The 25,095-nt window shown below is 37.5% G+C and overlaps 1 protein-coding gene across 3 annotated transcripts in view; it reads right to left on the bottom strand.

Moving 5' to 3' along the window:
• The window catches only part of LOC130093454 (E3 ubiquitin-protein ligase RNF123), a 155,886-nt gene that overhangs the window by 8,982 nt on the left and 121,809 nt on the right, over positions 1 to 25,095 (bottom strand). For all 3 annotated transcript variants that reach the window (XM_056260564.1, XM_056260566.1, XM_056260565.1), the window contains exon 37: positions 19,866 to 19,960. In XM_056260564.1, the coding sequence (XP_056116539.1) occupies positions 19,866 to 19,960 (95 nt within the window). The remainder of the gene's footprint in view (positions 1 to 19,865; positions 19,961 to 25,095) is intronic.

Genomic DNA, 25,095 nt, shown 5'->3' with positions numbered 1-25,095 from the left:
GATAAGAACTCAATTCGTTCGGTTATTCTAGTCTGTGAGAGCAAACTAACAGAGTAATCAGTCAACGCCAAGATGGGACTGTGTGACTTAAGGTGCAGTCACATTAACTGTTTGGAGCTGCTTAGTTTGAAAGGGAGTTCAGTGTGAGCTGTGCTTCTTATTGCATATTGCTACACTATTGACAACCGACCTTTTTTTTGCATGAAAGTTTTTGTGTGACAGTACCATAAAGAGGCCATATTATGCTCTATTATAAGGTCTACTTAGAATAGGTTATCATGCTTAAATGTTCAAATTATTTTTGTTATTTTATTTTAACTTATTATTATTTTTCACATATTTGGCATTAGCTCCTTTCACACAGTAACCCAAGTAAATTACCGTAAAATCACCCGAATTACTTTATCGGTAAATTCACAGTAAAGACTTTATGTGTGAAAGGGGCAATCCCAAAGTGAGATTTACAAATCGGAATGAGAATAACAGCCATTCTAAAAAAACAAAAACAAACAAACAAACAAAAAAAAAATACTGGAAATCTGAATCAAATCATTACAAACAATTCCTTGGGTAACATTAACTAAAACGAGAAGTTGATTCAGAGGCAGAACAAGTTCTTACAAACAAAAAACATGATAATATATGAAATGTATTTATATCATACATATTTATATTATATTATAATTTATATAGATACAAATATTTTGGAATAATATGCACCGAGTAATTTGAATGCGTACACCTCACTTTTAAAGAATGCTCATGTAAAGACTGTAATTTGAGATTGTGTTGTTGTGAAACCTGCCTATAACGCTCCAGTGCCACAGTAAATGGCATTAGAACCTGCAGAGATCAGCAGGAACTGGCGACTCCATTTATTCATTGCCACAGGTCATATATCCCTCTCCAGTCAGAGCGAATATGCTGAAGAGGCATGAATGCTGTACAGCACCGTTCAGTGCTCTATGTATGATTAGATATGCTGCCATACGACCTTGAACAGAAAAGCCTTCTGGCCACTATGTGGGACACCTTTCAAATTCATGAAATTGAGAGACAATATATCATAGGCATGAAGGGATACATTGGAAAACACCGGTCACAGGACTGGATGGCTCTATAAAAAAGATGAATAATAATATCAAGAATCTGTTGTTTATTTCTATGAAAAAACTGTTAAAAAGATCTAACTGAGTTATGAAAATTATCTGTGAAACTTTCGGTAGCATCTAATAATATAACCATTGTGTGTGTATATAACTGAATTTGCCAAATGCCTGAATATTCCATGTCATTCCATTCTACAAACTGCGTGTCCTATGTAGGCTTCTATGATACTCACTCACTCACTCACTCACTCACTCACTCACTCACACAATCACTCACTCACTCACTCACTCACTCACTCACTCACTCACTCACTCACTCACACACTCACTCACTCACACACTCACTCACTCACACACACAATCACACACTCACTCACTCACACAATCACACACTCACTCAATCACACACTCACTCACTCAATCACACACTCACTCACTCACTCACTCACACACTCACACACTCAATCACTCACTCCCTCACTCACACGCTCACTCACACACTCAATCACTCACTCGACCCACTCACTCACTCACTCACTCACACACTCACTCAATCACACTCACTCACTCACTCACACACACACTCACTCAATCACACACTCACTCACTCACTCACTCACTCACATAATCACTCACTCACTCAATCACACACTCACTCACTCACTCATTTACTCACTCACTCACTCACTCACACACTCACTCACACACTCAATCACTCACTCACTCACTCACTCACTCACTCACACACTCACTCAATCACTCGACCCACTCACTCACTCATTCACTCACTTACACTCACTCACATAATCACACACTCACTCTCTCACTCACTCAATCACACACTCACTCACTCACTTACTCACTCACTCATTCACTCACTCACACTCACTCACACACTCACTCACTCAATCACACACTCACTCAATCACACACTCACTCACTCACATAATCACACACTCACTCAATCACACACTCACTCACTCATTTACTCACTCACTCACTCACTCACTCACTCACTCACTCACACTCACTCACTCACTCACTCACACACTCACTCAATCACACACTCACTCAATCACACACTCACTCAATCACACACTCACTCACATAATCACACACTCACTCACTCACTCACTCAATCACACACTCACTCACTCACTCATTTACTCACTCACTCACTCACTCACACTCACTCACTCACTCACTCAATCACACACTCACTCACACACTCAATCACACACTCACTCACTCACATAATCACACACTCACTCACTCACTCACTCAATCACACACTCATTCACTCACTCATTTACTCACTCGACTCACTCACTCACTCACTCAATCACACTCACTCACTCACTCACACACTCACTAACTCACTCACTCAATCACACACTCACTCACTCAATCACACACTCACTCACTCAATCACACACTCACTCAATCACACACTCACTCACTCACTCACTCACTCAATCAAACACTCACTCAATCACACACTCACTCAATCACACACTCACTCAATCACACACTCACTCACTCACTCAATCAAACAGTCACTCACTCACTCACTCAATCACACACTCACTCAACTCAATCATTGACTGACTCACTCACTCATTTACTCACTCGACTCACTCACTTACACACTCACTCACACACTCACACACTCACTCACTCACTCACTCACTCACTCACTCACTCACTCACTCACTCACACACTCACACACTCGACCCACTCACTCACTCATTCACTCACACTCACTCAATCACACACTCACTCACTCAATCACACACTCACTCACTCATTTACTCACTCACTCACTCACTCACACACTCACACACTCACTCACTCAACCACTCACTCACTCACTCACTCACTCAATCACACACTGACTCAATCACACACTCACTCAATCACACACTCACTCACTCACATAATCACACACTCACTCACTCACTCACTCACTCATTTACTCACTCACTCACTCACACTCACTCACTCACTCATTTACTCACTCACTCACACTCACTCACTCACTCACTCACTCAATCACACACTCACTCACTCAATCACACACTCACTCAATCACACACTCACTCACTCACATAATCACACACTCACTCACTCACTCAATCACACACTCACTCACTCACTCACACACACACTCACTCACACATTTACTCACTCACTCACACTCACTCACTCACTCACTCACTCATTTACTCACTCACTCACACTCACTCACTCACTCAGTCACTCAATCACACACTCACTCACACACACACTCAATCACACACTCACTCAATCACACACTCACTCACTCACATAATCACACAATCACACACTCACTCAATCACACACTCATTCACTCACTCATTTACTCACTCGACTCACTCACTCACTCACTCAATCACACTCACTCACTCAGTCAGTCACTCACTCACTCACTCACTCACACACTCACACTCACACTCACACTCACTCACTCACTCACTCACTCAATCACACACTCACTCACTCAATCACACACTCACTCAATCACACACTCACTCACTCACTCACATAATCACACACTCACTCACTCACTCACTCACTCAATCACACACTCACTCAATCACACACTCACTCAATCACTCACATAATCACACACTCACTCACTCACTCACTCAATCACACACTCATTCACTCAACTCAATCATTGACTGACTCACTCACTCATTTACTCACTCGACTCACTCACTTACACACTCACTCACACACTCACTCACTCACTCAATCAATCACACACTCACTCAATCACACACTCACTCACTCACACACACACAATCACTCACTCACACACTCACTCACTCATTTACTCACTCCCTCATTTACTCACTCGAATCACTCACTTACACACTCACTCACACACTCACTCACTCAATCACACACACACACAATCACTCACTCACTCACTCGCACGCACGCTCACTCACTCACTCACTCACTCACACACTCACTCACACACTCACACACTGAATCACTCAATCACACACTCACTCACTCACTCACTCACTCACTCACACTCACTCACTCACACTCACTCACTCACTCACTCACTCACTCACTCACTCACTCACTCACTCACTCACTCACTCACCATGTACTCTTATATTTACTCATATATATTTTCTTATATTTACTCACTTATATTTACTATATATACTCTTACACATTTACTCACTCACTCACTCACTCATTTACTCACTCACTCACACTCACTCAATCACACACTCACTCACTCAATCACACACTCACTCACTCACTCATTTACTCACTCGACTCACTCACTTACACACTCAATCACTCAATCACACACTCACTCACTCACCATGTACTCTTATATTTACAAATATATATTTTCTTATATTTACTCACTTATATTTACTATATATACTCTTACACATTTACTCACTCACTCACACTCACTCACTCACTCATTTACTCACTCACTCACACTCACTTACTCACTCACTCAATCACACACTCACTCACTCAATCACACACTCACTCACTCACTCACTCACTCACTCAATCACACACTCACTCAATCACACACTCACTCAATCACACACTCACTCACTCACTCACTCAATCAAACAGTCACTCACTCACTCACTCAATCACACACTCACTCACTCAACTCAATCATTGACTGACTCACTCACTCATTTACTCACTCGACTCACTCACTTACACACTCAATCACTCAATCACACACTCACTCACTCACTCACTCACTCACCATGTACTCTTATATTTACAAATATATATTTTCTTATATTTACTCACTTATATTTACTATATATACTCTTACACATTTACTCACTCACTCACACTCACTCACTCACTCATTTACTCACTCACTCACACTCACTTACTCACTCACTCAATCACACACTCACTCACTCAATCACACACTCACTCACTCAATCACACACTCACTCACTCACTCACTCACTCAATCACACACTCACTCAATCACACACTCACTCAATCACACACTCACTCACTCACTCAATCAAACAGTCACTCACTCACTCACTCAATCACACACTCACTCACTCAACTCAATCATTGACTGACTCACTCACTCGACTCACTCACTTACACACTCACTCACACACTCACACACTCACTCACTCACACACTCACACACTCGACCCACTCACTCACTCATTCACTCACTTACACTCACTCAATCACACACTCACTCAATCACACACTCACTCACTCAATCACACACTCACTCACTCATTTACTCACTCACTCACTCACTCACTCACTCACTCACACACTCACACACTCACACACTCACACACTCACTCACTCAACCACTCACTCACTCACTCACTCAATCACACACTGACTCAATCACACACTCACTCAATCACACACTCACTCACTCACATAATCACACACTCACTCACTCACTCACTCACTCATTTACTCACTCACTCACTCACACTCACTCACTCATTTACTCACTCACTCACACTCACTCACTCACTCACTCACTCAATCACACACTCACTCACTCAATCACACACTCACTCAATCACACACTCACTCACTCACATAATCACACACTCACTCACTCACTCACTCAATCACACACTCACTCACTCACTCACTCACTCACACACACACTCACTCACACATTTACTCACTCACTCACACTCACTCACTCACTCACACTCACTCACTCACTCACTCAGTCACTCAATCACACACTCACTCACACACACACTCAATCACACACTCACTCAATCACACACTCACTCACTCACATAATCACACAATCACACACTCACTCAATCACACACTCATTCACTCACTCATTTACTCACTCGACTCACTCACTCACTCACTCAATCACACTCACTCACTCACTCAGTCACTCACTCACTCACTCACTCACTCACTCATACTCACTCACTCACTCACTCACTCACACACTCACTCACTCACTCACTCACTCACTCAATCACACACTCACTCACTCAATCACACACTCACTCACTCACTCACTCACATAATCACACACTCACTCACTCACTCACTCAATCACACACTCACTCAATCACACACTCACTCACTCAATCACTCACATAATCACACACTCACTCACTCACTCAATCACACACTCACTCACTCAACTCAATCATTGACTGACTCACTCACTCATTTACTCACTCGACTCACTCACTTACACACTCACTCACACACTCACTCACTCAATCAATCACACACTCACTCAATCACACACTCACTCACTCACACACACACAATCACTCACTCACACACTCACTCACTCATTTACTCACTCCCTCATTTACTCACTCGACTCACTCACTTACACACTCACTCACTCACACACTCACTCAATCACACACTCACTCAATCACACACTCACTCAATCACACACTCACTCACACACACACAATCACTCACTCACTCACTCGCACGCACGCTCACTCACTCACTCACTCACTCACTCACTCACTCACTCACTCACTCACTCACTCACACACTCACTCACACACTCACACACTCAATCACTCACTCACTCACTCACTCACTCACCATGTACTCTTATATTTACTCATATATATTTTCTTATATTTACTCACTTATATTTACTATATATACTCTTACACATTTACTCACTCACTCACACTCACTCACTCACTCATTTACTCACTCACTCACACTCACTTACTCACTCACTCAATCACACACTCACTCACTCAACCACACACTCACTCACTCAATCACACACTCACTCAATCACACACTCACTCACTCACTCACTCACTCAATCACACACTCACTCACTCACTCAATCAAACAGTCACTCACTCAATCACACACTCACTCACTCAACTCAATCATTGACTGACTCACTCACTCATTTACTCACTCGACTCACTCACTTACACACTCACTCACACACTCACACACTCACTCACTCACTCACTCACACACTCACACACTCACACACTCACACACTCACACACTCGACCCACTCACTCACTCATTCACTCACTTACACTCACTCAATCACACACTCACTCACTCAATCACACACTCACTCACTCATTTACTCACTCACTCACTCACTCACTCACTCACTCACTCACTCACACACTCACACACTCACACACTCACTCACTCAACCACTCACTCACTCACTCACTCACTCACTCACTCACTCAATCACACACTGACTCAATCACACACTCACTCACTCACATAATCACACACTCACTCACTCACTCACTCACTCACTCATTTACTCACTCACTCACTCACACTCACTCACTCACTCACTCATTTACTCACTCACTCACACTCACTCACTCACTCAATCACACACTCACTCACTCAATCACACACTCACTCAATCACACACTCACTCAATCACACACTCACTCACTCACATAATCACACACTCACTCACTCACTCAATCACACACTCACTCACTCACACACACACTCACTCACACATTTACTCACTCACTCACACTCACTCACTCACTCACTCATTTACTCACTCACTCACACACTCAATCACACACTCACTCACACACACACTCAATCACACACTCACTCAATCACACACTCACTCACATAATCACACAATCACACACTCACTCAATCACACACTCATTCACTCACTCATTTACTCACTCGACTCACTCACTCACTCACTCAATCACACTCACTCACTCAGTCACTCAGTCACTCACTCACTCACTCACTCACTCACTCACACTCACTCACTCACTCACTCACTCACTCACTCACTCACTCACTCACTCAATCACACACTCACTCACTCAATCACACACTCACTCAATCACACACTCACTCACTCACTCACATAATCACACACTCACTCACTCACTCACTCAATCACACACTCACTCAATCACACACTCACTCAATCACTCACATAATCACACACTCACTCACTCAATCACACACTCACTCACTCAACTCAATCATTGACTGACTCACTCACACATTTACTCACTCGACTCACTCACTTACACACTCACTCACACACTCACTCACTCACTCAATCAATCACACACTCACTCAATCACACACTCACTCACTCACACACACACAATCACTCACTCACACACTCACTCACTCATTTACTCACTCCCTCATTTACTCACTCGACTCACTCACTTACACACTCACTCATCACACACTCACTCACACACTCACTCACTCACTCAATCACACACTCACTCAATCACACACTCACTCACACACACACAATCACTCACTCACTCACTCGCACGCACGCACGCTCGCTCACTCACTCACTCACTCACTCACTCACTCACTCACTCACTCACTCACTCACTCACTCACTCACTCACTCACTCACTCACTCACTCACTCACTCACTCACTCACTCACTCACTCACTCACTCACTCACTCACTCACTCACTCACTCACTCACTCACTCACTCACTCACTCACACACTCACTCACTCAATCACACACTCACTCACTCACCATGTACTCTTATTTTTCTTTTTCACATTGACTATTTAATGATTTGTATGTTTTATTAATTTAATTATATTTTTAACAATAACAAAAAGCTAACCATTTACATTCTGTTTCTCCATATGGTTCATTTAGAAGCATCTTCGGTGTTGCATTTAATTTGTGACATTTGGAAGTGTAGAATTGTATTGTTTATTAACATATTGGCAATATCACTAATCATAAAGAACAGCATGAATTTTAACTTTTACAGTGTTATTCTATTTTAATTAAGTACATTTTGTATCAAACAAACTAGGGCTCTTATTTTTTGTAAAAAAAACAAACAAATATTTAGTGTTCATTTATTTTAATGAAAAATCGGTAACACTTTACAATAAGGTTTCATTAGTTTAACATAAGTTAACTACTTTAGTTAACATGAACTAAGAATGAATAGAATAATACTTCTAAATTATTTATTAATCTAAATTTATGTTAATTTCAACCTTTACTAATACATTATTAAAATCAAAATTGTATTTGTTAACATTAGTTAATGCACCTTGAACTAACATGAACAGCTCTATTTTTATTAACTAACATTAACAAAGATTAATAAATACAGAAACAAATGTATTGCTCATGGATAGTTCATGTTAGTTAATACATTAATAAAGTTAACAAATGCAACCTTATTGTACAGTGTTACCTGATCATTTTAGAATTATTATTATTATTGACAATGTTTCATTGATGTTGTCGAAACTGGTGTTACAAAACTCACTTTATTCCTGAAATAGAATTTGTTTTTTTTTAATTACACAAAAGTCAGGATGTTCTTTATGAATAATTATAATGTCAAAATATTAATAAACTGAACTGAATTCACAACAAAATCAACCGAGGTACCCAATGTCACATTTGAAAATCCATCAAATTAGGACCAATTCAATTCCTCAGCAATTTTAACATGTGGAGCGCAGGACATCCCGCTGCGGGAGACCAATGTGCCCGAGCGCGCTGACAAATGACCTTTATATTCTGACACACAGGTGCCGGGTGATATTGAAAAAATAGATGGATGGTGGCGGTTCTTCACCATTTGTGCAAAAAAATTACATTTAATGAACATGAATACAATGTATGTAAACTACACGCGATTCTGAAGAAGACAGTGTGGCGGTTCATATTCATTTATAGGCTTGTTTACAGACGCTTCATATCAATACAGCAAATCATATTTCACAGAGATGCTTATTTAAGATGTATGGCTGTCCTAAGGGAGATGGATGCAAAAAAAAAAGACATTTCCAGAAAAAAGAAAAAAATGCTGAATTATTCATATCCACGTAGATTGTGTTGTCTCTACGTTTGGTCATGTTGATGAGATCAGGGAACTGGTTTAACAGAGGGCTGTAACTATTGCGTGGGCACCAAACAAACACACAAACACATGTTGGGCCAGACGTGTGACTGCTTTTCAGTCAACTATAAAAATATCTTCACCTGTCAGTTGTCAACACTGATGCTCGCAGTGAAAATAGGTCAAGCGTGGAAAGAGAAGCAGTTTTCAAATCCAGCAGAATTATAACATGTGGGTTACTTGCCAAGTCGATGGAGAAAATCATCTGCTCGCTCATGTGGAAGGAAACCGCATAGGAAGCAACTGATGACCAATTTTCCATTTCCATACACTTTGAGTTGAAGTCATTTCAACAATGAATTGCAAAAGTGGTAAAGCGTTTAGTGTTATTTGTATGCTATTATGTATTTATGATTAATATTTTGAATAGGCTTTTATATTTTCAGTTTTCTTTTAATTGTTTAATAGTTGTAGTCATTTTATGTTTGTGTCAATTTTATTTATTTATTTGTATATATATATATATATATATATATATTGAGCTTTATTTGTATTTGAGTTCTAGTAATTCTAGCACTTCAACTTCAGTCTATTTCAGTTAATTACCAAGGCAACATTTCAAGATTTTCATGTAATATTTACATTTTATTTCAATGAATGAAAAGTTTTAGTTAATAACAACATTGGTAGTTGAGTAATTGTGCTAATATATATATATATATATATATACACTTATATTTTACATATTTTTACATATTTATTTATATATATTTACAAAATTTTACAGCAAATTTTGACATTGTGAAGACGCAACTTGCTGTACACCCATCACTGAATATACTTTTTTAAATCATGATATTATTACAGGTCAGTTCATTTATTTCAGTTTATAAAAATGTTTTTTAAATCGATAGTTTTGATGTTATTTTTAGCCGCTGGCCTGTGTCACCGGTCTCATTCGTCAGCTTATGTAACAGCCGGGCTGGCCGCGTCTTGAAAGTAAATAAGTCATTCTTCTCTGGACTTTTGGGTCACCACGAAATGTCAATCTCCGCTCACTTTAAAGCCGGCTGGAGAACTTGTGGAGAGCGAGGAGGCCGTACTTCTGCTGTGGGAGTGAAAATTGCAGCTCTCTTCACAGCTAAAGTGCCCTGAAAAACGTCAGGAAATTGCAGCGAGAATTGGCTCAATATGCTGTCAAAAATGCCATAACTCCATCCTGAGTATTCAGACTTTATGTTTCCTGAAGTGAATATAACTGTTATGACGGCTAAATGTGTAGTCAGTGCAGGACTGGATTACACTGGCGGTGAATCTCCGATGGAGATTTGTCAAATATGTGTACTGTGTAGGAGTTGATTTCCCAACTGGAAGCCAGCAGCAACAGATTCAGAAAACTGGCCATATTCCTCCACCACTCCAGTGTATCATTAGTTTTTCTTTCTTTTTTTTGGAGCAAAGAGATTTTCTAAGCTCATGTCTGCATGAAAACTGAAATCTAGGACAAGCTCAGAGAGGAAATAAGTCTGGGGACTTCAAAGCACTTGAAGTGAGTTAGAAGAGTGACCTCTGGTCAGGCAATAATATAGAGGACTGAGTATTTCCATCACAATACTGACATGTTTTCCTTCCTGATGTACCACAGAAACGCTATACATGTGTTGGCCTGCCACTACCACTACAAGTATAGTCATTATGCAAGAAAAAAAGAAAGAAATGAAACTAGGTGTGAGTGGTTGTACCAACTGAAAATTTAAACTCTTTCTTTAAATTCACTAATTTTTAATTGATTTGGCTACATTTCAACTGCAATTTTAAACTCAAATGCCAGTAAGAGGAATTTACTGAATTGCAAAATCAAACTCAGAGGAAATTCAACACAGGAAATGCATTCTGGGAAAAATATGTATTTTTAGGGCTGTCAATTTAACAATCTTGGGAGGTAATTGCTCAGTCAAATTTAAATACATAAATGCTCAAATAAATTACTAAAAACAATTGGTAGTTGAGTAATTGTGCTTATTAAATAATTTAGTATTTTTAGTCATTTTTGTTATTACTAAAAATACTATTTAATAACAGTAACATAGAAATGTAGACTAAACAGTCTAGCTAAAAGTACTAAAATCACTAAAACTAAAATACATTTAAAACATTTAAAACATTATATTTAAAATAATATTTAAAATTAAAAGGATTAAATTAATTAAAAGCCAATTTATAATATTAATAAAAACTATAATGTTATATAAATAATACAAAAAATAACACTGGTATTGACGTGAACCTACATTTATAAATGTTGTGAAATAATTGTTAATTATTTACTGATCACTAATGCATTGACTAATGTTAACCAACTGAACCTTATTGTAAAGTGTTACACATTTATTATTTCATGTGTAAAATAATTCTATAATACAGATATAATGGCCCAAACTGTACATGGACACTTAAGCCAAATTTAAAAATGTAAGATTATTTTAATTATATTAAATAAGAAAATATTGTTAAATGAAATATAAAGAAAAGTGGTAATTATTGTAGAGAGCGATAGCACACACACAAAAAAAGAAATCACCAAATAAAGTTTATCTGAACTTGAAAAAAAGTAACTGAAATAATCAAGTTTAAGTACTAAAACTAAAACTTAAATAAAATTATATGAACCCTAAATATAAATATAAAAACATATAGAAAATAACAAAAGCACATACAATCACTAATTAAAAAATATATATAAATTAAATTAATTTTATAAATGAACATTAAAACTGAACACATACAAATATAACCACACATAAATAATTAAAATTATTAAAATTAAAAACTAAAATAGCATTTGACCGGAGCAGGTCGGTCAGTGTGTTGTCATGCCATGTCATATTTAGTTCTGTCAACACAAACTGAGGGAAAAACACACCAAGTCTATGGGAGCCGACCTATTCTTTCCACTCTTTTAACACTGAGAGACGGGGATCAGATGCAGAGGGGATGTTACTGATCATCGCTAAGAGAGCTTTGCTCGCTTGGTTGGAGGCAAGAGCTTTGCATGGCTAGAAGAGCGAGACGTAATCGGACACCATTTCACAGCATGAGACCGTTACTGCACACAAGACAGGACGCACACTTTGTTACCCTGGACGTCAGAGGCAAGGTGCACTTGGCAGAGCAGCGTAAACAAATGTCAGCAAGTGTGGAAACAAACACACTCGCTCAGTGAACTAATGACATGTTAAGCTCCTGTTCTGGCAAAGAATCCTGAGGCCTAAAACATTCAAAGCTTCAAGAGCAGTGATCATTCAAATCACTTGCTCCTCTAAATAAACTTTCTTTGTCATATGACATCATCAGCCTATATACACTGAACCAAATTATAAACGCAACACTTTTGTTTTTGCCCCCATTTTTCATGAGCTGAACTTTTTTTTATGAGCTGTGTACACAATAGGCCTATTTCTCTCAAATATTGTCTAAATCTGTGTTAGTGAGCATTTCTCCTTTGCCGAGATAATCCATCCACCTATGGCAAGCCGTTTTAACTTTTATTCATTTCCAGGATATGAATTGTTGATATCAACAATTATATTTTTGATATCAAAAATGTAATTCTTGATATCAACAATTGTATTTTCAATAGTGAAATGTCACCATAGGCTGCCATTCAAAATCAATTGTTGATATCAAGAATTGATTTCTTACTAGTAGAAATATAATTTTTGATATCAATAATTACATTGTTACTAGTAAAAATGCGAATTCCTGATATCAATAATTAAATTGTCACTAGTCTAAATGTCTATTCTTGATATCAACAACTGAATTGCTACTAGTAAAAATGTTCATTTTTGATATCTGAAAATGTATTTCTGATATCAATATTATTTCAGATATCTAAAATGGCTTTCTTGCTAATAACAATCACATTCATGATATCAGAAATTAACATTGTCACTAGTGAAAATAGAATTATTGATATCAAAAATGAACATTGTTACTAGTAGCAATTCAATTGTTGATATCAAGAATAGACATTTCAACTAGTGACAATTGAATTCTTGATATCAAAAATAAAGGTTTTTACTAGTAAGAATTGTATTTCTGATATGTGAAATTGGAATTTCAACTAGTAAGAAATACATTTTTGATATCAAGAATTGATTTTAAATGGCAGCCTATGGTGACATTTCACTAGTGAAAATACAATTACAGATATCAAGAATTATAGTTTTTACTAGTTTCAATTCAATTGTTGATATCAAGAATAGACATTTCAACTAGTGACAATTGAATTCTTGATATCAAAAATAAAGGTTTTTACTAGTAAGAATTGTATTTCTGATATGTGAAATTGGAATTTCAACTAGTAAGAAATCAATTCTTGATATCAAGAATTGATTTTGAATGGCAGCCTATGGTGACATTTCACTAGTGAAAATACAATTACAGATATCAAGAATTATAGTTTTTACTAGTTTCAATTCAATTGTTTATATCAAGAATTATCATTTTAACTAGTGAAAATGTAAATGTTGATGTCAAGAATTAGCATTGTTACTAGTGAAAATGTAATTCCTGACATCAAAAATTGCCATTGTTACTAGTAGAAATATTATTCCTGATATCAATATTTATAATTTTAACTAGTGAAAATTGAATTGTTGATATCAAGTATTCATATCCTGGAAATGAATAAAAGTTAAAACGGCTTGCCATAATCCACTTCACATCAGGATGCTGATTAGACAGCATGATTATTGCACAGGTGTGCCTTAGGCTGGCCACAATAAAAAGCCATATATATATGCTCCATTCTTTCTTTAGATATATTGCATGTTCAGATATTCACACAACAAAATATTCTGGGGGCCATAAAACTTGTATGAATTTGATCAAAAAAATGCTGGAGCTGGCTGGCAACTTAGTTAGTAAACGCTGGCGGAGAAAGAGTTAAACAACCTTTCCTTCTCAATTTCATATGAAATCAAATCCTGCCATGCATATTATTCCTGTTGAACTACTTCTGAAAACTACTTTTATGCATTAGGCATCATGAACTATTAATGAACAAAACTTTGATTCATGTAAGTGAATGTTAACTTATAAAGAGACAGTTCATTGTTAATTCATGTTGCTAGTTCATAAAACATTGATGTTAATTCATCCAACTTGAAATGTTACAAATGTATTTATGTAGAAAATAACATGAATTAATAAATGCTGTAAAAGTATTGTTCATTTTATTGAAATCAAATAGAAAACAGTTCTTTTAAATTGTAATGATATTTCACAATATTACTGATTGTGCTGTATTTTGAGCAAATAAATGCAGCCTTGGTGAGTCTTTCAAATATATATATAAAAAAATCTTACTGAACCCAAACTTTTGAATGGCACTATACATAAATAAGAAGCAACATTAAATTATTGCTTAATCTCTACCATTATAATAAACGCATTAAGTCTTTGTTTCCTCACCCACACAAAAAATCTCATCACACGTGGAAATAAATAAAGGTCACATCTATCCAGAAACCAATCTCAATGAGCAGGGGCTTATCTATAGAAAGACAATGTGTTAACTTTCAATCAAGGGCTGAAAATGAGTAAGTATTGTATCAATAAATAGCATGACTCATAAAAGATGCCACCAAAACACAATAAGAATATTGCATTAGCTACAGTACATCACTATAAACCTCAAGGGGAACAGTAGCGATTCAATTTCGGTTTATTAAAGTTCTGCATTGTGACATGAAAACAAATCATGCTGTCAATAGGCATCCCATAATGTGACAAGAAAATGACCTTGTTTTTTGTTTAAATTCTGGCCAGATGATACATGCAAAACCATCCTGTTCTGTTCTCTCAATGTTTACCAGATGCAGCAATCTGATTAGCATTCATAAATGGGTTTGCATGTACATCTGCCACCGGATGACTGAACGTATTGGATAATACTGTACTTTTCAGTTCCAGTTTAATTCTGAAGACCATATTTCAGCTTTAATAACTTTCTAAATTTGGAATATTTCTTAAAGCAGATTTTATGCGGATTGATAATTTGTCTGCAAAATAATTGGGATCAAAGGCAAGAACAACTGAACATACTTATCTAAAAATGACCTGAATACCTTCAAAGATCAACCATTTGTTGGTTTATCTGAGGCGTAATTTGGCGCAATTCTCCATCCGTAGTGTAATGATAAAAAATTAAAAAATCATAATAATTACAGCAGCAATTATTATTTTGGGATATCATTAAAATGATGCAGCTCTGACCGGAAATATAGTGTCAGACACACTGCAATCTGCACCGAGAATATAAATAACAAGAGAAGTAAACCGAGAAATCAACACGCAAATCTCTGAGGTAAAAATGTGAAAATCTACACCTTGTGATGAAAATTAATTGCGAGTGCTGGAATAATGAAGGTTTATTTACCATTTTTTCATCATTTTGTCATTGTTGGGGAGTAGTTGAGAAATGGACCATTTCCAAATTTATATACATTTTAAAGTGAAAATGTATGTTTCAAAGTATATTTTCTGTATTTTAAACCAATGGTTTTAATTTGGACTTAGTTTAGCTCTAGTTTTACAAGTACAAATATTTCATGCATTCTCTCGGTTAATATGGCGTCATGACAACTGCATGAACAATAATTGCAATCCAATTTGTCACAAATAATATATGAAATAGTACAAAAGTTGTTTTACTTTAAAGTCATTTAACATCTCACACTGAGAGACATCCAATAATATGCTCCCTTCCAATAAGTTTTCACTTTTTTATGCTTATTAATGCAGAAAAACTCTCTTATGTAAATCTGAAGGTATCACATTGCACGTCTGAATAAATTAAGATTAAAGAAGTTCCATATTAGCCTCAGGAATTTAATTAATAGTTTTAATTAATTATTAATACTTGGTCACAAAATAGAGTCCTTTTTAGGGCAATATGTTAATTGAATGCAAATAAGAAGAAAAAACCTAATTAGATAAATGTCAACGTAATAAAATTGCAAATATGTTCACTAAGTTCATTTTGTGGGTTTTGTGTTTCACAAGTAATGATGATGACAGTCAAACCACATGACAAATGAACAAATCAAACAAAACAAAAACGAGCAAGACTAAAAATAAAACAAAACGAAACAAAACCAAAACCAAAACTAAACGAAACAAAATAAAACAAAACGAAACAAAAACAAAACGAAACTAAACCAAAACTAAACAAAATGAAAGAAAACTAAACTAAAACAAAACGAAACTAAACTAAACCAAAACTAAACAAAATGAAACAAAACAAAACTAAAACAAAACTAAATGAAAAACAAAACAAAAAACAATTGAACGAACGAACGACAATTTGAATAAATGTTCTTTTCATGAAAAAAACTTTTCTGTCCAGCCAAATGAAACTATAAGAGGGAATACAGGTATGTCCTTTCTTTAAGATCAGTAGACCTATACGTCTTGCCAGCTGCCCATATTTGCTAATATATCCTATTTCAAAATGATTATCAAAAGGTTATATGGTTATTATAGAAAATAAATGTGTATTTCTGGTGGAGCAGACTGCACAACTCAATTTAAAACACAGCAGAAGTATCTGCTTGAAATTGAATTGCCAGCTCAGTGCTGATGGCCGCCGCGCTGATGCATTGTGGGTAGATGGGACTGGGAGATCATATTTCTCTGCAGAGGGGAAAACTCTTCTCTTTCTGCTGTCTAATGCTGCGGTGGACCGGCTGTGGAAACACCCGTCTATTACATTAAAGTTACACCACACAAACCTCTGGGAACATCGTGATTCCACTTCAGAAAGTCACTAACAGCCTTTTATTGCCGCCCACCGTCATGCTGTTAAAAGCTCCAGCAAGATTTATAAAGGACCATGAAGTAGTAGTTCACTGTAAGACGCAATGGTGACGCTGAAGTTGTTGTAGTGAACCGCCATGAAATGCTTTAGGACCTGTTGGATGCGCAGTTGGGGCTGAAAACCAGAGGCCACAAGAGTTAATCCGTTCATAAGTGTTTGGAAACCTTCAAACTACAACACATCCGGTGCATACTCATTCAGAGAAATAAGTGCTCTCAATCACAGCTCTTAGTAGTGCAACAGATTCAGCTTTTTCACCTTCACTTCAAGGTTTCCAGATTACTAAGGGCCTTCTGCAGCTACTTCAGGGCCTCATGTGTGTGTTCCAGATTGTAGGGCCCTTTCGGTGCTCCAGAAGATCAGCATCCCACAGATCTGTGTGTGCATTTCCCCACTGCATTGTTACAGACATGAACATCACTTCACTCTTCCCAGAGTCCTTGACGTTGTTGTATTATATTCCTTTATCCTTCATGATATTCGTTGAGTTGATTATTCTTGTTCATCTTTTTGTTGCTCTACAAGTTAACGATATCTCACAAGTCCTTCCGATTGGTCAGATGACAAACTCCCTCCAATTTCCATTCTTTTATGTATTCAACAATCATCTTTGATTGTTATTTTGGAATTCATTGGCTGGTGCCCTGAGGTAAAAGCAGTAAGAGGTCACCTGACACTCTCACTCTCACCTTAAGTGACGTCACCAAAACTCACAATATTATTTGGTGCGTCCCACATAACAGGTGCCCCGTGTGAACCTAAGTAAAATCACTACCTTGTCCTTGTCTTCCATTGGTTTGGCTGAACAGGTACAATAGGTCCACCGCAATTTATGTAATATTGGGAGCCAGAAATTGAGATGTCGGGTCACAAAAAAACATAGTTCACTCTTGGTGTTGATGTTCCATAAAGATCTTTTTAGATCCATGGGATCTTTCCCGTACACAAAAGGTTATTTTTAGTGGGAAAAAAAAGATTCTTTAGATTATTTAAATATTGTTTACAATAAGAAACAAAAAAAAGGTTATTTTACTTTTCATTGAAAGGTTCTTTGTGGAACCAGAAATGGAAAACCCCTTGCAAAAGCTTTGCAAGAAAGCGTTTGAAAAGCATTGAAATATAATTGTTCCTCCCATCTCTCTCTCTCTCTCTTTTTTTTACCATCACCATGTTCCTTTAGGACCTTGTCAAAGAAGATTCCATAATTTTTTCCTAAAAGATCACGATTACTTTCCACAACTGGAAATTTATGGAAATCATATTTTTATTATTTTGTGTAAGAAAAATAACGAATGATACGAACCATATCCAGGTACCAAATATTTTTTTAACAACAAATTTACTACAAATTCAAACAGTTGGCATTATTGCATTATTGGCGATATTTCGATATTTTGTGATCTTATTTAAGCAATTTTCCGATTCTATATAAATACGTTTAAATCCAACAGTATATAAATACATACTGTACTTCAACACTTTATTTTCTATCAAACAACCTCAATAAATACATAATTTCTGAATGTATTAATTGTTTTACATCAGTCTAAATATTAGAATGATTACTGCATATCTCATTATTGCGCACTAACATATTTACAAGTAACGTTACTCCTATTGTCACATACACTAATTATATAATTGCATAATTATTATTAGTGGATCTAATGGGCAAAACAACACAAAAATACACAGTTCTTCATATAGGAAGAAGATTCTGTCGTTTTGGATGGAAAAGTGCTGCTACACTCTCTAAGGTCGTAGAGGCACGAAGAGCATGTTTTATTAGTTTGAACTTACACTTTGCTGGAATATTTACATTTTAAAATACCAAATGTTCCTTTTGGCAGGATTTCTAAAGTTGTAAGTTGACCGGTTCTTTTTTTCAGCTTGGTAAACTGTTGTGAGGAAAGGCTGGTTGTGGTGTGTGTGTGTGTGTGTGTACTCACCGCTGTGCTGGCCGCTGCCTGCTTGGACTCCTCCGTCAGCAAAGTTAGCATCTGTTCTACCTTCTGCTCTTCCTCCGTGCTGATGTAGTCCGTATCTACGCAAAACAAACACACACAACAAATGTCAGCTTTTCCACACAGATTGAACGTGTTAGGAATTGTTCATTGGTTCTTTTTAAACACAGGCAATATATTCATCACAGATACAAGCGAGTACAGCTGCAACTGTAAAACAGTACAACTGTAAAGCGTCCAATGTGTACACAATATTATTGCCGGCACAATGTCCATATTTTAACCGCTCAAGACAGACATCACTAGCTGGATCTCACAACGATTGGCTGCCGCCCGCGTATCAATGACATCATTACACCAGTAGGTGACGACAAGTGACTGTTAAAAATGTATTTGTCGTTAAATCATTAAAGAGATTCATTAAACAATACTGATTCATCTAGTAAGGAAACAAGTGAAGTCTTTATGAGTGAGTCATTGAATCATTTATTCAACCCGACTATTAAAAAAAAAACAATTAATTCAAATGTATTAAATATTTTGAAATAGACTTCAGCAATTAGCAATATTTGTCAGAACCTCTGATAATTTACATGTTATTTTGATCAGTTGTCTTCAACAATCGTGTGAGAATCGTGATTTCTATTTTACACACAAAAAAATTGTGATTCTCAATTTATCCAGAATCGTGCAGCTCTTATACATACTGGTCAGAATTATTGGCACCTATGGTAAATATGATCAAGATGGCTGTAAAAAAAAAAAAAAATTTGCATTGTTTATCCTTTTGATCCTTCATTTAAAAAATTGCAAAAATGTAACCTTTCATTGAAGTAAAACAATTCGCCTTTGGCTAAGCCCCGCCCCCCTTAGTTACTGTTGCTATGTCCGACAAACAAACTTAATCTGGGCTCTGGTATCAACATGGCTTATGGTGTGACAGCTCTTCCTGCTAAAATTGTATCAAACTTTTATAAAGCAGCAAATAAAGTGTCCGATAGAAGTAGGCAAAAGAGGCTGCAATATGCGTTCGAAGGCTATATTCACGACATACAGGTGAAACGCAAGGAACAACAAGGCATTCAAATAGAGGCAAAAGCAAACCGGTCACAGTCAACAAATGAACCACCGCATATCCTACTAATCGAGACGGAGGCTGGGACTAACAATATCTGTTCATGCAAAGCTGGGTAGGTCTCTATTCACTTCTATAATCGTTATTACAAAGCAATCGGACTACGCGAGTATAACGTTGTATTTATTAGCAGCGTGTGCTAGACGACACTTGTCAGGATTTGACTTCGGTTTTGGGAAGGGGAAAAAAACGGACACCCCCCTCCAACCTCTCTGGGAAACGCGTATCTGTGTTACAAATGCCCCAGGCACAACGTTTAACCATATTTTTGATAAAACTACGACGGTAATAGCCGGTCGAGACCAAAAATATGAGACGCCTGTGTTAAAGTCAATGGAGCGCTGTGAAAAAGTGTCAGACCTCTGTGGGAGCTCGTTCTTGGCTGCGCTGTGATTGGTCAATCTACATTCTAGGGTGTGGCTTAGCCAAAGGCGAATTGAAAGTGGGTGGAATCACATAATGAAATAAATGTTTTTCTCTAAAACATATTGGCCACAATTACTGGCGACCCTAGAAAATTCCATAAGTAAATCATCTCTCAAGTATATTCCCATTCATGTTTACATTTTTTAGCCCACCAGGGTGACTACGAGCATAAAATTGTTTAGCTATTACTTCTTGTTTCACGGGAGTTTAAATATGAGGAAACACAAAGTCCAAATTCCCTTATCATCCATCACAATGAGTAAAACCAAAGAATCTAGTTCTGATGTGCAGCAAAAGATTGTTGAGAATCACAAAATAGAAAGTTGGCAGTAAGAAAATGGCTAAAGCATTGAAAATCCCCATTTCCACTATCAGGGCAATACATTAAGAAGATTTAATCAACTAAAGATGTCACGAATCTGCCTGGAAGACGACGAGTGTCTATATGGTCTTAATACACGACGAGGAGGAGAGTTCGAGTGGCCAAAGACTCTCCAAGGATCACAGATGGACAATTGCAGAGATTAGTTGAGTCTTGGGATCAGAAGGCCTAAAAAAATAATGATAAAAAACACCTACATCACCACATGTGGTTTGGGAGGGTTTCAAGAAGAAGAAAAATCCTCTGCTCTCATCCAAAAACAAACTCCGGCATATTCAGCTGTCAAGACACTACTGGGACTGGGATCTATGGTCAGATGAAACTAAAAAAATAAATGTTTTTTTGGCAGCAATCCCACCAGACGAGTTTGGCGCAAACCGGGATAAAAATATACCCCATGCGCACGGTTAAATATCCTGCTGGATCTTTAATGTTGTGGGCCTATTTTTCTGAAGGAGGTCCTGGACATCTTGTTCATGGATTCTAGCAAATACCAACAGAAAACAATCTAAACCTGAGTGCTGTAACGGTTATATTTTATTCTGTTTTGGCTATTGTGTTTTAGCTCTGTGCCTGTGTGACCCAGTTTCCTAGTGTGTGCCAGATTGATTATCCCCTTTACCTGTTGCCCAATTAATTAGATCTTTTGTTCCTCTGCGTATTTAAGTCCTGTCATCCTTCAGTTCTTTGTTCGGTGTCGTCAATGTTATAGTGGTTGTGAAGTCATGTTACACTGATAACAGATATAATATCAATCTCTCTCCAAAAGTGTATCAATGCTAAAATGTTTGCAAAGTGCGCCATCCGCATGCTGAACTATGCTTTTGAATTTATAGTGTTGAAGTACTCATCAGCGCTTCATACAAACTGAATGAATGATATAAAAAAAGATCCAAAATGATGCACTTCACTCATGCATGTGTGCAAATGTCAACAGCCATGACTGGCACAATCAAAAAAAGATCAATGCCAAGGAAAAGACTTTCCTAATTACATTCACGTCATTTTTCAACACGTCACTCGGGGGAACGGTGTGAAATACCCTCCTCTCAATCCGTTTGCCCAGGCTCATGATGAATGCATTGGGACTCCGGGATCAGCTTGATAATTTTAGACTCGCCAAACGTCTGGGGGGCTTGTTTCTCCTTCAGCTTTTACTTTCCCCACGGCAATTTCATGCTCGTCAAGTGCTAAAATTGGCCCTGACATTGCCAATCATCACCCAATGTTTTGGACTGATGAACAGCAATGACAGTCGGCGTCGTGAATGTGAGTGGAAGATGAAGTGGAAAACTACTGTAGTAAGTTCCAACGGCACAGTTCTGACGTTAAACTGTCTGTTGCTACAATCACACAGCAGTTGAAAACAAGGTGTCAAAGTGTGGCGGTGACTCTGCGGGTAGAACTGCAGCCACTGGAAATTAGCCATGTATTCTAAATATTTCATTATTTTATATTGACCGTTTTTTTTTTGTGCGCACTTTAAGAGGGTCTCTGTGTGGTCTTCATTTTTTACAATTTAATGAAATATATATATTAGGTTTCATCATTCACTGCTCCGCTTCAGCTCAAATAGTCTTAAAGGGATAGTTCACTTTGAAATACATTTTTGATATGTTTTAGCTTACCTCAAGGGCATCCAAGATGTAGGTGTCTTTGTTTCCGCAGTAGTTTCAATTTTGATATTTTTAGGTCAAACCGTTCTTGTCTGTCAGTCATATAATGCAGGTCTATGGTCACCACCTCAAAGAGCATGCACAGAGAAGTCCAAATTAAACATGATTTAATGACTCGTAAATGTAAGTACACATTGATGGCCTAAGACACGAAACAAGCGGTTTGTGTGAGAAAACGAACAGTATTTATATCGTTTTTACCTCTTGTAACGCACAGACCGAAGCGCCGGCGCCCTCACATCACTTGGACGTGGCTGTGTTTACAAGAGGTAAAAACGATATAAATACTGTTCGTTTTCTCACACAAACCACTCGTTTCGTGTCTTAGGCCATCAATGTGTACTTACATTTACGAGTCATTAAATCATGTTTAATTGGGACTTCTCTGTGCATGCTCTTTGAGGTGGTGACCATCGACCTGCATTATATGACTGACAGAAAAGAACGGTTTCACCTAAAAATATCAAAATTAGGTAAGCTAAAACATATCAAAAATTTATTTCAAAGTGAACTATCCCTTTAACTGTTGAGCAAGTCCTCCGTGTTTGATGACGTCTATAACTTGTGCCTTGCCAATAATCTGGGCAAGCATTCAGAAACACGGGCAGATTGTTCTGAAGATGTCCCTCATGTCTGACACGTGGTTAGCAAGTTCGTTCGGGTGAGCCTGGAGACTCTTATGACTGAGTGTCACCCATCAGAACACGAGCCACATCTGCTCCAGAAGCACAGCCAGATGAGCCGCACATTACACCTGCAAATGATAAAGGCCGCAGTGATATTTACATGAAATATTTATGAGGGGAATTCAAAAGAAAGCGCTGCTAATGGAATTCTTGGTCTATCACTGCGAAACCCTTCCAGGTTTTAAAGCGCATCATTAGCACAGATCAAAATGCATCAATCAACTAGCAAACCTCACACAAACTCAGCTTTGCATTGCTTATTTTAATACTTCATCCAAATATGAACATTCTGACTTCATTTATTCACCCTCATGGTGGCCCAAACCTGCTCTTTATACAGTAAATGGATATAAATATAGTATAAAATGAAAGGATACTAAGACCATCAATCTAAAAAAATTAGGAAAAAAAGGGCTGGTATTGATTTAATTTGATTCATAATCCAGAGCCTAAAACTTTTGCCTTATTAAAGTTACAAAAGTTATTCAGTCAAAAGAAGCGAGTCATTTTTCTTTGTCTTTTGTTTGATTAACATTAGTGACACAGACAGCAGCAGGGATATTAGGCTGCTGTCACTTTAAGAGCAAATGCACCGATCCAATAAACTGATACACATGCGTTTCTTTCTCAACTGTTTACATTGACTTAAGACACAACTAGGGGTGTCCATGGTTAACCGATTAACCGTTAAAAATTGCGCAACCGAGTGAAACATTTTGCTCGGTTAAGTGGCGTCAATGGCGTGCATTGAATTTAGTTGTAATACATTTTTGCACCACCAGAGACCGCCAGAGCGCTCCCATACATTTGTAATGTCCACAAGAAGAAGTAGTCATGACCAGTTTTCTAATATGAAGCGGGCAAAGAAAAGCACAGCGTGGGAGCGCTTTAAAATCGAGAATGACGGGGC

Source organism: Rhinichthys klamathensis, unplaced genomic scaffold, assembly GCF_029890125.1.
Source record: "Rhinichthys klamathensis goyatoka isolate OS25496 unplaced genomic scaffold, OSU_Roscu_1.1 h1tg000009l_1, whole genome shotgun sequence".
Classification (NCBI taxonomy): domain Eukaryota; kingdom Metazoa; phylum Chordata; class Actinopteri; order Cypriniformes; family Leuciscidae; genus Rhinichthys; species Rhinichthys klamathensis.
Note: the sequence above shows the minus strand (reverse complement) of the source record. Positions and strands in the feature narration are given on the sequence as shown.